This window comes from Apium graveolens, chromosome 1, assembly GCF_009905375.1.
Source record: "Apium graveolens cultivar Ventura chromosome 1, ASM990537v1, whole genome shotgun sequence".
Classification (NCBI taxonomy): domain Eukaryota; kingdom Viridiplantae; phylum Streptophyta; class Magnoliopsida; order Apiales; family Apiaceae; genus Apium; species Apium graveolens.
Window position 1 is genome coordinate 123544368 of NC_133647.1, and position 16490 is coordinate 123560857.

General features: G+C 35.3%; 2 protein-coding genes across 2 annotated transcripts; both read right to left on the minus strand.

Moving 5' to 3' along the window:
- Nucleotides 1-10119: 10119 nt before the first annotated feature.
- Nucleotides 10120-11123, minus strand: LOC141706021 (vacuolar iron transporter homolog 4-like). Its single transcript, XM_074508861.1, has 3 exons — nucleotides 11006-11123; nucleotides 10470-10570; nucleotides 10120-10380 (listed from the first exon to the last, which is right to left on the minus strand). Exons 1-3 carry the CDS (start codon nucleotides 11121-11123, stop codon nucleotides 10120-10122), a joined length of 480 nt encoding a protein of 159 aa, XP_074364962.1.
- Nucleotides 11124-11177: 54 nt separating this feature from the next.
- On the minus strand, nucleotides 11178-15323 carry LOC141706032 (uncharacterized). The gene is made up of 4 exons (XM_074508865.1): nucleotides 14963-15323; nucleotides 14619-14853; nucleotides 13284-14276; nucleotides 11178-11697 (listed from the first exon to the last, which is right to left on the minus strand). The coding sequence occupies exons 1-4, from the start codon at nucleotides 15321-15323 to the stop codon at nucleotides 11178-11180; spliced, it is 2109 nt and encodes a 702-aa protein (XP_074364966.1).
- Between the last annotated feature and the right edge of the window lie 1167 nt (nucleotides 15324-16490).

Consider the following 16490-nt stretch of genomic DNA (forward strand, 5'->3'; position numbering starts at 1 on the left):
AATCAAAGTACTAGAGAAAAGCAGAATACTGAAATAAAGCAACAAGTTACAAGGGCAAGGCTTGAAAAGCTTGGCAAACTGAGGCGAATTTAAATGAAACTAGGACTAGGACCATCGTAGAGTTCTGGTTCCTCCTTTCCCTGCTCAACGACTGCTTTGGCCACCAGATGCTCCTGGATGAAGCTCTCCCAGTTGGCCAGGGGGTCAGTCTTAATGTGCATCTCAGCCATGAGCCAGGCCCTGCGAACCTCGGGAACCCCCAGCTTGAGCAACCTCGAAGTTATAAACATCATTGGCTTTGAACTCAAAAATGATGGCCTCTTTGTCTATGTTCTCATTCGCAGACAGATCATCCTTAAGCTTCTCCACCTCCTTAGCGAGACCGTCAGCCCGGGTCTTCTCATCCTTCAGTTGTGCCTTCAGCCCGGACTCTACAGTCTGGAAGCCCCCTCGAGCCTCATCCAGCTCGTCCTTCAAATTATCAGCCCTTATCTTCTCAGCCCTAGTCTGGTTGTTGGTCTCCTGGACCTCATTAAAAGCGATATCGGAGTAAATAGCTATGTCACTCCCAACCTGAATAAGGAAAAGGGAAAACAGTTAGGAAAAGCAACGCAACCTGGATGAAAAACCAAGAACTGCTGAAAGCTACCTATCCCCATTGACCGGTTACTCTCTTAAAAGCCGCGGACATCCCGGTACCCTCCACTTCCTCCCAGTCCTCTTCGGCGGAGATATCTGACATGAACATGGCCAGCTCCACCAGGGTCTTAGTACCAACCTTCACTGGGTTCCATCCGAGCCCTTCCCTTCTGAATCACAAGCGACCCGGCTGGAGACGACAGTTTTCCCCCGGGGAGGCTTAGTCAGGACGCTCTTTCTTTTCTTCATGAGAGGATCATCATCGTCCAGGATCTCCTAGATAACCGGTTCAGAATCATCAGGCTCGTGACCCGGCCCCAGCCTCAATGTCAGCAGGCCTGAATCCTAGTCCCGGGGCCCCTTTGGTTCTCTTTAAGGCCAAACCCAGGGTATTGAAAGCAGCAACTTAGGCAGAGGATTAAAATGCGGCAAACCTAGAAGAAGAAAAGGATAGTACGAGTTAGCGACCAGTATATTGACTTAAAAATCCGGAACACTGTGCATGGGAAACAATCTGGGATGAACAAATCATGAATGACATGATCTGGATAAACCGCACAACAAACCCTAAGAAGTAAAAAGCGGACATGATCTAGATCAGCATATATAGTAAGTAATCCGGATCAAGCAGACAACAAATTCTATGGGGTAATTTCTACAAGTAAAAAGAAAACATAATCCGGACCAGTATATATAGTACGCAATCCGGATCAAGTAGACATGAAATTCTATGGAGCAATTTCTACAAGTAAAAAAGACAGGCATGATCTGGATTAGCATATATAGTGAGCAATCCGTATCATACAGATATCAAGTTACAAAACAAAAAGCTAAAGCAAAAGAAAGAGAGGGATCCGGATCAACTTACACATCTAGCAATCCGGATCAACAATATTAGAAACTCAAATAAAGCAACCAAGACAGATAAGGGAAAAGGAAGATCCAGAATAATATCAAACATGGCAACTAGGATTGATGGAAGACTTACAACCGAGTTTGAAAAGTAGCTTGTGATTCATAAAGGTATACCGGGTCGGATGGAATCCGAGAGAGTCACAGAAGGCTCTCATTTGATTCAAATCCCGCCCTTCTAGAACAGTAGTATCAAACTTGGTCTGGATACCCTCCATTGTAAAGTAGGGAAAATAGGCCAGACCAAACCCCTTCATCATTATAATCTCCCCATTCCAGTACTTCAAGGAAGTCTGGTGCATAATGGGCTTGGCTCTACCCGGGCCACATCCACACTCCGAGGCCCGGAACCTAATTACATAGAAAGGCTTCTGGCTAGACTTTGAAAGATAGAAAATCTGGTGGAAAAGCTTCAGGGTAGGCAGGAATCCAGATTTATTGCATCAAGCTATAAACTAGGTCATAGACTTGATCCCATTCGGGGTGATCTGCATGGGAGATATCTTATAAACATGCTTGCAAAGGTGCTTTATGAATATGTGGCAATGGGGACTTTACCCGAATCTAACACTACACCATAGATTGCCTATAGCAACCCTAAGAAAGTGTTGCTATATGGCACAAATCCATTGCAATAGGGTCTATCGTAACGTATTTTGAAAAATCAGGCGTAACGTTTGATCTCGTTGCCAAGGGCTTATGGTAACGAATTTGGGAACATATTGCAATAGAGTAAAGATGTTGCAAATTCGATTTATAGCAACATTTTTATATTTATAGCAACGAATATAATAACCTTACAATACATGAGGCCTGTTATGGCAACATTGTTTTGCAACCTTTTTTGTGATAATTGTTGCAGTACATGGACTTACGCAATATATTTCAAGTTAATTGCAACATATTTTGAGTAAATTGCAACATATTTTATTAACAAATTTGAAGTATATGGCAACCATTTTACTCTCTACTGCAACATAACATTTTAAAAAAAATGGGCATGACCTTCATATTTCATTAACAACCACCAAATTTAATTGGTATATCCACAACACAATCCAACATATAGTATATTGTTATTGATGTTCCAACATCACATAAACTAAGTTAAAGTGAAACAACAAAGTTCAAGAAAACTAACAAAGTATAAGTGCATGTGATCTAACTAAATTAAACATGGATTAAATTCTTAATTAATCATCTTCAAATAGAATTTCATGATGCTCTCGATCACCATCAGTGTGGTCTCCATCCTCAGAAAGTTAGAAACACATGACTTTTATATTGTTATCTTGTGATCGATTTTTTTTGGCCACTTTTTCCGAAAATCATCATTAATTGTTTGTTGATTTTGAATTGATACTCGAATAATGACCAACCTGCATTCAATAACACATATGTAAGTATACTCCATTTTATTGAGTTGAAATTGTTATGAACATTAAATTCTACCATATAGCATTTCTAGTTATAAGAATAACATGATATCACTCACACATGAAGGTGCTGCCTTATTAATGTCCTGTAGAAAACTCTCATGAGCAAATGGCAGATATCAAAATCTAGACGTAAATATAAATGTAATACCTTAACATGACATCCAAATGGAGCCCTTCTGATACAACTGCAACAACAAGAGTAATCTATAATTCACAGCAAGTAGAGAAATTAAATTTGCACACCTTTTAATAACTTTCTGAAACTAGGCTTGAAAGATTCCTAATATTGTACCATTTTCTTGAACATCAGAACAGATTTCACTTTGAAAAAGTGTCAAAGCTTAAGCTTTGTTATCCTTTTTCACATATATTAGGATTTTAAAGCCTCAATCACAATGCCTCTGTAAAGAACTGAACAAGTAGTATATAAACGTAGATGTAAACCTTGCGGCTAGATATCTTAAACCCAACATCAGATGTAGTGATTCCAATTCGCTTGAAAAAAGTGACAATTAACGAAATAAGTTCAGCTTTAGCCTATAACCAAAAAGAAATAAAAAGGACGAGTTTCAAAAAAACACAAAGTAAATATCATTAATAGCGCCAATATACTAACAATGTGATTTACTGGAAAAACATACCTTCAGAAATCAACATTACCACATTCATTGTTTGTCATTATCTACATAGTAAACTTACATATATTTAAATCCACCATGGTACATACACAGATATAAATACAGATAGGAAACATCTATAGATATGACATCCTGTAAAAGTACAAGTTTGCAGTCCATGTGCAATAAAACTTGAGTAGGCTTACCTCTAAACCCTCACATATGAAAGGGAAGCAGGTACATATAGCTGATTACATTTTTATACTTCTCTAAATTTAATGCTCTTGCAGTCTTGCACAACATGCAAGACTGAAATGCTATAATTCTAAGGGAGCATTAACCAAAGCCAGCTGCACATCATAAAGTAATAGTGACATAATTTTGTACAACTATATGAAATTATCAACCATTTAATACATCACATGTTGTCTTAAATACATATTAACACATATGTACTTATATATATATATATATATATATCTTCTTTTAGTTTCATATTTTCACATTAGGTTGGTTGGCAGGCTTTTCGAAATTGTGGAGTAAAATAGAGCATACATTCCAGGAAAATAGAGCATGAACCAGGAAACTTACTGCGAGATGGCAGAATAAATTATATAAAATATATCAGTTGACCATTGTGATATGTATAAAAGCAACCATAAATAGCATCGAGTAGTATAATAATATACTTAACAGTGTACCTGACAATTCTGCTCTTCAGAGATATCTCGATCAACACATGAAGTGGAAACCAACTAGAACTTCTAATCTGACAATTTAATTGGAGGTACTTTAAATGATAATAAGGTCTAAAAGTTATTTTAAACAAAAAAAAGAGTCCCAACCTTACAAAGGAATCAGTGATTTGATGATTGTCCGCCCTCAACTCAGGCTCACTTAGATTTACTGAAAAGGCACCTGCTAACTAAACACAAACAGATATACGAAGACGTGTACAATATAATATATCAGTGACTGCACTATTAAAGAAAACTTTGTGACTATTAAGCTGTGCAAGAATGCAAGAGCATTAAATTGAAACTTATGAAATAAATAAAATGCTATTAAGATGGTTTTAAGTATAAACCAAATTGAAGCAAGTATTAATTGGGAACATTTTAAGTAACCACTAGTACTATAATTCACAATGAATAAACTGAAATGCTGTAATATCTGGGATATATCGTGTAATTATTTTTGCTAATAAATAAATATTATGCATATTCAGTATTTATTCTGTGAATTATTTGTTAAGTGGTATATGTGTATGGATGTTTAAAATAATATAAATTGAGTATTTTAATTTTTATATGTCCAAAATAAAATATAGATAATTGTCATATCTTCCTATATATTTTTATGATGATTTATGGTTTTATAGGAAATTTATGGATTTAATAAATTCTTTTTCCCAATATTTATAAACTATTTTATATAATCGGGAACCAGCCGACTTCACCCGTTTTTATATTTTTATAACCCAAAACTCTTCCAAAAACTCCTTTCTAACCTAATTGCAATATTTCGAGCATTTTCCTTGTTTTGACTTTTTCGATCTGGCATACGGTTTGTCCTATGCGGGTCCCGGCACGATATTTTCGATACAAAATTTGTTTCGGTAAATCAATAAACTCGTATTTTCGATAAACATGATCTTTTTATTAAACTACTATAATTATCACCTCGTAAAACGTGTAACCAGGCGCTGAGACCAAGACCGCAGTACAAATTGTACTGATTTAAATAATTATCCTGAAAACCATTACCGTTTTGGATATGTTTTTATAAATAAAAGTACTATTTTATATCCGGAATGATCCAACGGGATACTAATTTTCCTTAAATATAAATAGCCCTTACCGTATTTTATTTTGTACAGAAAATCATTTGCAGCCAGTAAATTATAAAATTTTACAGTGAAAATACTTATATTCATAAAACCTTTCAAGAATCAAACTGCAAAATCAAGGTTTTATTGATCTCTGTTTGGAAAGCTCTGGTAACCAAAACGAAGGGTTTAAGGAATACTATCAGTTTCTTGAAGTTTCAGAACTGCAGAATCAAAGGTTTATTTTATATATTTTTATTTATTTTCGAATTATTTGGATTAAAATTATGAATTTTTGTTCGGATAATTGTTTGGATGATTTGATGATTGCATGTTGTAGAGCTTTTCTTCCTGATGATTTTGATATGTCATATGACTGATTTGGAGTTCAATAACATGTTCAAAATTGAGTTTAATTTTTGAATTCGGCCAGTTCTGGGGTTATTAAAATTATTGGATTGCATGGTTGAGTTCCTAGTGGTGAGGATATATGATCTGGAGGTGGTGGTGGCCTGCGCATCCCTGGATCGTCTTCTCCGGCGAAACATGGGTGTTTTCCGACGAATCCTGTAAAAATTACAGTTTAGTACCCGTAGTTTTGGAGAAGAAACAGTTAGGTCCCTGAACTTTCCAGAATTTGCAAATTTAGGATTCATGTTTATAAATTATTTCAAAATCATATTTTCAATTTATTTTAATTACAAAAACTCGTTTTTAATTATTAAAAATTCCAAAAATTATTATTCTAATTCTAAAAATTATTTTTAATTCAAAAATAAATTTGAATTAATTAGTTAAATTATTTTAGTTAATAATTAATTAGTTAATTGATCAATTAATTCGAAAATTAATTGATTAATTGATTTTAATTAATTATTTAATTAGATTTAATTATTTATTTTTGATTTAAAAATTCCGAAAAATTGTTTTGAGCTTTAAAATATTATTCTAAATTATTTTCAAGGCTCGATAATTATTATAAAATTATTTTGAAGCCAGATTCGGCCAACCGAACCCTGTTTATTGTTTCAAAAAATGGTTGAACGGCCCGTTTAAATTCCGAAAAATGTTTTAAAATTCATATTAAATATCTGAAAAATCCTTTTATCATCAAACCTTCTTTGAAAAGTATTTTCAATCAAATATCTTACGTGTTATGTGTTATATGTGCATTGAATAATATGTTAAATACGTATATGTACGTTATGTGACTATTTTGATCGTATCTTTTAATCCGTAAATCGGATTTGGGTAAAACGAAGGGTAGATAGAAGCTTATATCGAATAGAATCGTATGAGTTCAGTATTGATAGATACTTATGATATATGAATAGAAGAGGCCAGACATAGGAAAAAAAAGCAAGTAGTCGAGGAGTAAGAGATTGTGATTGGGAGTTCGTGAAGTATAGCAGTCTAATACCGGGCAAGTGTTCTGAACTTTCGCGAGATATATTGTGAATAGCTGATAGTCTGTCTTATATTACAAGTGCTTTGAAGCACCGAACCCTAAACCTTGATTCCAATTATTGATCTTTGAACCGTAAACCTTATTCATTCTGAACCATCGATTACTGAATACCTGAATATGAACCACAGATATATGATACTACTCCACAAATACATACAAATTAAATACCAAACACTGAACCAAGATTTGCTTATATACTCAAACCATTATACCTTATACATTGAAAGACCAAATCCTTGTATCCTTGAAACTTTGATTCTTTTGTTATCTGATTCTTTCACCAGCTGATAGCCATTATTTGGAATTGCTATTTTGTTTCCTTGTGAAGATTGAAACCCATCTCATGATTGAAATATCCCATGTTGATTATGATTTTGTTTATTATTTTACATTGTTTATTCTGTTATTGTGATAAAATTGGATTATTTTATAAAATTGTGGACTAGATTCGTGGTTAGACCAGATTGGTGGTTAAGTTAGGCCAATGTGTGCCTTGGATCCAGTAATTAGAGCAGAGATGTGTGCCTTGCTCGGGGTTAGTGTGTGACTGATCAGCAACCTAACCTTGGTTTTTAAAATGAAAATATAATATCCAATTCTATATCATTATTCATTGTTCCCTTGATATCATAACTCATATTACTTGATCATTTTATTCTCAGTATTGTCAACGTGACTTGCTGAGCTAGTTAGCTCATTTGGTGCGATTTTGTTTACGTTCTTTTCCAGTTAAGATGGAATCTGTTGGTAGCGAGAATCCCCAATCCAGTACGAGAGCTAGGGGTCCAGGGTTATCGAGTTAAGCTAGCTGACAGCTTTTGAGATAGTTTAAGTTTGTAAAGTTTGTAATGATGTTTAATATTCAGTTGTAAATTTGAATAGTTGGGATTTGGGCATTTAATATAAGTGTGTGTGTGTGGCTTGTGTGCATACTTTAACCTGTTGTAGTCCGTGGTAGTTGGTAAGTAGGGTCACTGCCTATTATTATTATCTTTGTTATTGTTATAATCAGGTTATAAATAAGGTGTGTGTGCATGGGTGGACCCCAAACTTCTGACCCGGGTTTGGAGGGCAACACAGGTTTGGTATCAGAGCTACAGGTTATAAGTCACTAACACAAGCATAGATTGACAGGAATGGGTGGAGGGTTAGGATTAGAAGTAAGAAAGTCAGGAGATAGAACGTCGAGAGGTTGAATGCAACGGTATAACAGGTATTAGTATGATTCGCGTTGTGGTTTGAGATTCTTATTTTACGATATAATTTTAGATAGCAGCGATGGCCGACTCTTTCGACCCCGTATCAGCTGATCACTCAGAGCCCTCAGTTGGAGAACCATCTTCAGATCCACTTCTTGTTGTCCCACCAGTGTTGGCTATTTTACCTCCACCTGTGTTGCATCATATACCATTGCAGGCCATTCCACCCCCAGGCATGAGGCCACCTATCAGAGGACCCCCACCTGCTGATTCAGGTTTTACTGGTCACTCAGTTACAGGTGTACCTTTTCAGTTCTCTTCATATCATGTTCCGCATCATCAGTTTGAGGTTTGCCTTATGGAGCAGCGACACCTTCAGGGTCAGATTTAGGAGTTATTGCATATTTTGCATACCCGAGATATTGGATGTGGTGAGAGGCGACTCAAAGAGAGGCTTCGGGTGTTTCGGAGAGCAACTGCTATGAGGATTGCTGAGGCTACTCATGAGGATATTACCCCTGATTTTCATGTGGAATGGGCTAAGTGGGTTTTAGAGGAGCTTGAGGAGATTGGAGGTCCAGACTTGCCTTGAGCCAGAGAAACAGAGGCACAGAGATGGAGATGCTAAGCAGTGTTGTTGTAGTTGCTTATTATGTACAGTAGTGTGTAGTATGTATTAGTAAAGTTCGTGAAGTATAGCAGTCTAATACCAGGCAAGTGTTCTGAACTTTCGCGAGATATATTGTGATTAGCTGATATTCTGTCTTATATTGCAAGTGCTTTGAAGCACCGAACCCTAAATCTTGATTCCAATTATTAATCTTTGAATCATAAACCTTATTCTTTCTGAACCATTGATTACTGAATACCCGAATACGAACCACAAATATATGATACTACTCCATAAATATATACAAACTAAATACAGAACACTGAACCAAGATTTGCTTATATACTCAAACCATTATACCTTATACATTGAAAGACCAAATCCTTGTATCCTTGAAACTTTGATTCTTTGGTTATCTGATTCTTTCACCAACTGATAGCCATTCTTTGGAATTGCTATTTTGTTTCCTTATGAAGATTGAAACCCATCTCATGATTGAAATATCCTATGTTGATAATGATTCTGTTTATTGCTTTACATTGTTTATTCTGTTATTGTGATAGAATTGGATTCTTTTATAAAATTATGGACCAGATTCATGGTCAGACCAGATTGGTGGTCAAGTTAGGCCAATGTGTGCCTTGGATCCAGTAATTAGAGCAGAGCTGTGTGCCTTGCTCGGGATTAGTGCGTGACTGATCAGCAACCTAACCTTGGTTTTTAAAATGAAAATATAATATCCAATTCTATATCATTATTCATTGTTCCCTTGATATCATAATTCATATTACTTGATCATTTTATTCTCACTATTGTAAACGTGACTTGCTGAGCTAGTTAGCTCATTTGGTGCGATTTTGTTTACGTTCTTTTCCAGATAAGAAGGAACCTGTTGGTAGCGAGGATCCCCAATCCAGTGCGAGAGCTAGGGGTCCAGGTTTATCGAGTTAAGCTAGCTGATAGCTTTTGAGATAGTTTAAGTTTGTAAAGTTTGTAATGATGTTTAATATTCAGTTGTAAGTTTGAATAGTTGGGATTCGGGAGTTTGTAATATAAATGTGTGTGTGTGGCTTGTGTGCATACTTTAACCTGTTGTGGTCTGTGGTAGTTAGTAAGTTGGGTTACTACACATTATTATTATCTTTATTATTGTTATAAGCAGGTTATAAATAAGGTGTGTGTGCGTGGGTGGACCTCAAACTTCTGACTCGGGTTTGGAGGGTGCCACATATATTCTGCATTTTTGAGTAAAAATACACTCCTTGTTTTTGGGATAACCAACATATCTTCACAATGTTAGAGTAAAAAGTAATGCATTACCAATTCAGAAGGAAAGAACAAAGAGGTAAACGAATACCAAAATTCATTTATATCGTTATCTTTGTAAATTAACCTAACAATTGCGTTTTACAATCCATGAGATGCAATCAACTTTGTTAAGCGAAAGGTAATAGCAATTGCTATCCAGCCACCAATCAGCAGCCTCGCACAAGATTTCACAGCTGGAGTCTTTCCTAACACTGCTCCAACTCCTCCAAACACAACCAATGCGAAGGTCACCGCAGAAATTACCACAATAAGCCTCGTCTTGTGTTCACGTATAAAGATAATAGCTAGTAATGGGACAATAGCCCCTACTGAAAATTCAAGAGCAGACGCTAATGAACCCTAAAGGGATTTGGCAGTTTTTAATTTTCAGCATCTTTATCATTCTTCTTGATGTCTAACATTCTATTGTTCCTCTTCATCTGAGCTACCTCAGCATCAAGTTGAGAGTACACAGACACAAACTCCCCTATAGCCATACTGCATCTGCATGCACCAACCACTAATCCAGCAAAACCAGTAAGAATCATGACTACAATACCATGATAAAAGGTTTTCAGTAAATAATTTAGACAAGTGTGGAATACTCAAATACAATGCAAATAAGACAACTTTATCTGTAATGTTGGACTTCTTTACAGAATTCCACTCAAATAAGTCTTTAAAATGCTCAGTACTTCTCTTTCCCTGACACGTGTCACTCTTATCTTCTTATGAAAGACAACTTAAACATCGATTGTCCTTAATACATATAAAATAAATCGCACTAGCTAGGAATTCAATAATGTTTTGGACTGTGTAAAAGATTGAAAACTAAAGAGAAGATTGATTGTATTTACTAAAGAGAAAATAAATGATTAACTAGTACAGAATGGTTTGTAGTGTATATATACAGCAGCTTGGCGCCAAAGTTAGTTGTAACTAACTGCCAGCTGTAATTCTATTGAATAATATAAAAAATACTAACTATTTTCTAATTGTAATTCTAATCTATTTTTATCATAATGACTACTCTTAACATTCCCCCTCAAGTGAGGCTTCATATGATCATCTGTCAAGCCGAACTTGGAACACAAATCAGCCATTTGACTAGAAGGAAGAACCTTTGTCAAGACATCCGTAAGCTGGTTCTTTGTTGGCTAATAAGATAACTGTAACAATCCTTCAAGAACCTTATCTCTTGTAAAATGGCAGTCAACTTCTATGTGTTTGGTGCGCTCATGAAAAACTGGATTCTTAGCAATATGTAAAGCTGATTGATAATCACAGAAAAGAGTGACCGGTGATAAATGATTTACTCCCAATTCTTGTAACAATTGTACAACCCAAGTAACCTCAGAAGTTGCCGCTGCCATAGCTCTATACTCAGCCTCTGAACTAGATCTTGACACAGTGGGCTGTTTCTTTGATTTCCATGTAACAGGGGAGCCTCCCAGGAGTAACACATATCCAGTAACAGACCTTCTGGAGTCTGGACAAGAAGCCCAGTCTGAGTCTGAAAAAGCTTGCAGAATCAATCTATCAGGATTTTGCAACTTAATACCTTGACCTGCTGTGAAAGATAAGTACCTCAAAGTATGATTTAATGCTGCATAATGAGCAGTCCTAGGAGACTGTAAGAACTGACTTAATAGTTGTACTGTATAGCTGATATCCGGCCTGGTATTAGTGAGATAATTCAATTTGCCAATAATAGTTCTAATGCTTCAGGATTTGAAAGTAAGTCACCATCTCCAGCAGAAAGCTTAAGATTTAAAGGTAGGGGTATAACTGCTGGCTTAGATAGATCCATCTTACTTTCTTGCAACAACTCCCTTGTGAATTTATGTTGGCTCATAACAATACCATCATCAAGGTAATTTATCTTAATTCCCAAGAAATAGTGAAGAATTCTAAGATCCTTAATAGTGAAAGTGTCATCCAAATACTTTTTATACTCTAAATATGCCTATCATCACTACTAGTGATGATTATATCATCTACATAAACAGCTAACAATGTAATATCACTACCATGTTTATAAATAAACAAGCTATAATCACTTTTGGACTGAACAAAGCCCTGATTTATCAACTCAAAAGTGAGCTTAGCTGCCCATTGTCTGCTGGCTTGTCTTAAGCCATACAAAAATTTTCTCAATCTGCAAAGTAGATTGTCTGGATTAATAAATCCCTTCAGGAACTGTCATGTATACTTCCTCAACTAGATCTCCATGCAGAAATGCATTATTCACATCTAGTTGAAATATTTTCTATTTTCTACTGGCTGCTACAGACAAGATACATCTTACAGTGCTCATTTTCACTACAGGAGAAAAAGTTTCATTAAAGTCTATCCCAATTCTTTGATTAAAACCCTTAGCAACTAATCTTGCCTTATATCAATCCAAAGTTCCATCTGCAAGTAGCTTTACCTTATATACCCATTTAGATCCGATTGGTTTCTTGCCTTGTGGTAATGGTACTAAATCCCAAGTTTTATTCTTTTGTAAAGCATCAATTTCTTTCTGCATAGCTGAGATCCATAATGGATGCTTTGATGCTTCAAGATAGCATGCTGGTTCAGTAATGGTGGATTGATGACTCAGAAAGAGAAAATGAGAGGAAGGGAATGCTTGACTAGATACCAGATTACACCAGTGTGTAGAAAAATCAGGAGAAGCAGAAGAACGGTTACAGTAATAAGCATGCAAGTAGACAGGTGTTTGTACTATCCTAGTAGATGTCCTGAGTGGTTGAACTATTACAGGACTATTTGAGGAGGTGTTTGTACTATTGTTATGTGAATTTTCATCATTAGCAGAATTATTATTAAAAATATCAGAATCTGATTGTGTGTCAGGAAGAGAATTATGAACTGGTATGACATGTTCATAATCTGGTATGACGGGATCTGGAGTTTTTGAGATAAAAATATTGTTGAGGAATTGTGTTTGAGAAGTGCTAGCAATAAGCTGAAAAGGAAAAATATTTTCCTGAAATGTCACATCTCTGAAAATTGATAGTGTGTTATTTTTGAGATCAAAAACTCTGTAACCTTTAGTAGTATTGGAATATCCCAAGAAAATAGCTGCAACTGCTCTAGGATCAAATTTAGATCTTTGGATTTTACAAGTTGATGAATAGAACAGGCATCCAAAAGTCTTCATATGATCAAGAGAAGGCTCAAAATTTTAAAGTTTACAATAAGGTGTGGAATTTCCTAGGGACTGTAGAGGCATCCTATTAATGATGTATGTGGCACACATAATCGAATCACCCCAGAACTTTGGCGGTAAATGAGCCTGAAGAAAAATAGATCTTGACGTTTCTAACAAATGTCTATGCTTTCTCTCCACAACACCATTTTGTTGTGGAGTATAAACACATGTGGTCTGATGAACAATCCCTTTATCTCTATATAATTGAGCACAATTTCCAGCAGATAATTCTAAGGCATTGTCAGATCTTATATACTGCACAGTAGCATGGAAGTGATTTTCTACATAATTGAGAAAACTATGCAAAACAGAATATACCTCAGTTTTATGCTTGATAAGATGCACCCATGTAAACCTTGAAAAATCATCCACTATAGTCACAAATTGAGTACATCCAGTGAGAGATTTGGTTTTGTATGGTCCCCAAACATCAATGTGTAATAGCTGAAAAATCTTAGTTGACTTTACATGAATGATTGGAAAAGGTTTTCTAACTTGTCTAGCAGCAGGACAAATCTGACAAACTATTGAATCTAAACAGTTTTGTACAGAACTAGAAGGAACAATCATCTTCAGTTGACTAAAAGGCAGGTGCCTCATTCTGAGATGCCAAAGTTTTGCTTCTTCCAAATTCTTTGATATAATAGCATTGCATCTCTTAACATCAAGTAGAGGAGCAGAATGTGGCACAGTGTAAAGTCCATTAGACAAACTACCAAGTTGAATCTGTGGCCCTTTCAGGAAATGGCCCTGAATAAAGCACTTTTCATCAGTAAACATAACTTGACAAGAAAAATCCTTACATAGCTTTGCCACAGAGATCAATTTAAATTGGAAATCAGGAACATGGAGCACATCCTTCAGAATAATTTCATCATTTAGTTTAACAATTCCAATGTGAAACACTCTAATTTTCTTGCCATCAGGAATAGTGATTGTATTGTCAGTTTCTGTAACCACTTTATAAGTGGTAAATTGATCAATATTAGGACATATGTGATCTGTAGACCCACTATCAATAATCCACTGACCACTGAGACTGGAGAATAAACAGAATTTACATGCGAGTAAAGCATGTTTACCATTATCATCATGATCAGTTGTGCTTGGTCCACTATTTTTTTTATTGATCAGATTGAGCAAATGATTGTACTAATCTTAAGTTAGATTGTCAGAACTTCTGGCACTTAGACTTGCATCTTCAGCATTAAATCCTTCAGAAGTAGGAGTTTGATATGTCATTGCTGTGATTTTCTTATTTTGTCTTTCTTGAAATCATGGTGGATATCCATTCAGCTTGAAACATCTTTCTATACTATGTCCTGGGATCTTACAGTGGTTGCAAAAATATGCAGGTTTATTATTCTTCCTTGGAAAATACAAATTTTGATCATTTCTCTGTGATTGCCAATTAGCATTAGAACCAGAAGTTGTAGTAGAATAAATCTTGTTACCCTGATACTGAGGATTGAACCTTCTTCTATCTGCATAAAAGGCCAATGATTCAGTTTGTGAAGTGACAGAAGAGATCTCCTTGTGTCTTTCTTCCTGTGCAAACAGTCTATAAGTCTGAGCTATACTAGGCAATGGTTGCATCATTAGAACATTTCCTCTGACTAAAGCATACTGCTCACTGCTCAGACAGTTTTATCATGAATTGAAGAACTCTCTGTTCATGCTGTCTTTGAACCAACCGCTAAGATAGATTGCAGGTGCAAGCATTACATGTACAATATGGAAAAGGATTTGCATCATTTATGCAATCCCAAAGAGTCTTGATTTTAGTGAAAAATTCTGAAACAGAAACAGTCCCTTGGTTTATTTCCAGTAACTGTTGTTCAAGAGAGTAAACTTGAGCCATGGATGAGAAACCATATCTTTCATCCAGATCTTGCCAAATCTCAGCAGCTGTGTGAAAAAACAACACACTTTTTGCAATGGCATCATCAAGGTTAGCCAACAACCAGGAAATCATAAGATTATTACATCTTTCCCAAAACTTAAACTCATCAGCTGTAGCATCAGGTGCTACGATAGATCCGTCAACAAATCCAAGTTTATTCTTGGCTGACAAAGTAAGAACCATAGCTCTTTATAATTATGAAAACCAATCCCGTTGAACTTGACGGAAACAAATTATGTCGTGTTTGCATCTGAAGGATGTATGTAAAACACACTAGAAGGATCTTGATTACCTTGTAAAGCCATATGATACGATAAACTCGAGAACTACTTAGAATTTATGATATACAAGAATCTGTTTGACAAAATGTCTCAACGAATATTCAGAAATGAAACTATAAATCTGTTGTAAAGAAAAAAAATCAATGATCGACGAAGAAACAGGAATGTGTTTAGGATTTCAAGATTTAACAAGTCTAAGAACAGAAAAATTACACCGATTAGAACAAAAATCTGATGTTTCAGAAGAAATCAAGATCTAAACTACACACACAGTTCGTAAGTATCGATGATGATCAGATTAACAGCTTAGAAATCAAGAATTCACGAAATAAGCATGAAAATGTAGAGATTCCGATCAATTACAGTAAAAGACTTGGTGATTGATGAATATGACATCACATGTGAATCGTGAAATTAAGGAATATGATAACACCTATATCATCTTATTCCGTATTGATTCGCCATGAAAATCTGAACTCTCATAGCTCTGATACCATGTAAAAGATTGAAAATTAAAGAGAAGATTGATTGTATTTACTAAAGAGAAAAGAAATGATTAACTAGTACAGAATGGTCTGTAGTGTATATATGCAGCAGCTTGGCGCCAAAGTTAGTTGTAACTAACTGCCAGCTATAATTCTATTGAATAATATAAAAAATACTAACTATTTTCTAATTGTAATTCTAATCTATTCTTATCATAATGACTACTCTTAACAAACTGTTAACACATTTCTTCACAATGATTAGAGTACAAAGTAATCATATTTTTCGATCATATTAAGAAGGAAAGAACGAGGTAAATTAATCTATCAATCATATTTCATAATCCATGAGAGGCAATCAACTTAGTTAAGCCAAAGGTAAAAAAAGATACATTATTTATGAGATTTAATTATGCAAAAATGAGAATTACCATTTCAAATATGCACAGTCATAACCTAATTTGCATGGGGATACCTGAGCTCCATGTGACTTATACATTGTTTATGCTTCTTTAACTTTTCTACCCAATTTATAGTAAAATAGAATTACTATTTACTGACAAGATGCAAAATAAAAGTAAGAT

Bases quoted from the DNA above. Each gene is read 5' to 3' on its own strand.
- LOC141706021 (XM_074508861.1), bottom strand. From the start codon at position 11,123: ATGGCTGATTTGTGTTCCAAGTTCGGCTTGACAGATGATCATATGAAG. The intron at 10,571-11,005 runs GTTAGTATTTTT...ATGGTATTGTAG, and splicing joins AGAATTACAATTAGAAAATA to TCATGATTCTTACTGGTTTT. The intron at 10,381-10,469 runs GTAGCTCAGATG...AAATCCCTTTAG, and splicing joins ACTCTCAACTTGATGCTGAG to GGTTCATTAGCGTCTGCTCT.
- LOC141706032 (XM_074508865.1), bottom strand. From the start codon at position 15,323: ATGGTTCTTACTTTGTCAGCCAAGAATAAACTTGGATTTGTTGACGGA. The intron at 14,854-14,962 runs GTAATGCTTGCA...AGTATGCTTTAG, and splicing joins TCCTTTTCCATATTGTACAT to TCAGAGGAAATGTTCTAATG. The intron at 14,277-14,618 runs GTATTTTCCAAG...TTTATTCTCCAG, and splicing joins CAGAGAAATGATCAAAATTT to TCTCAGTGGTCAGTGGATTA.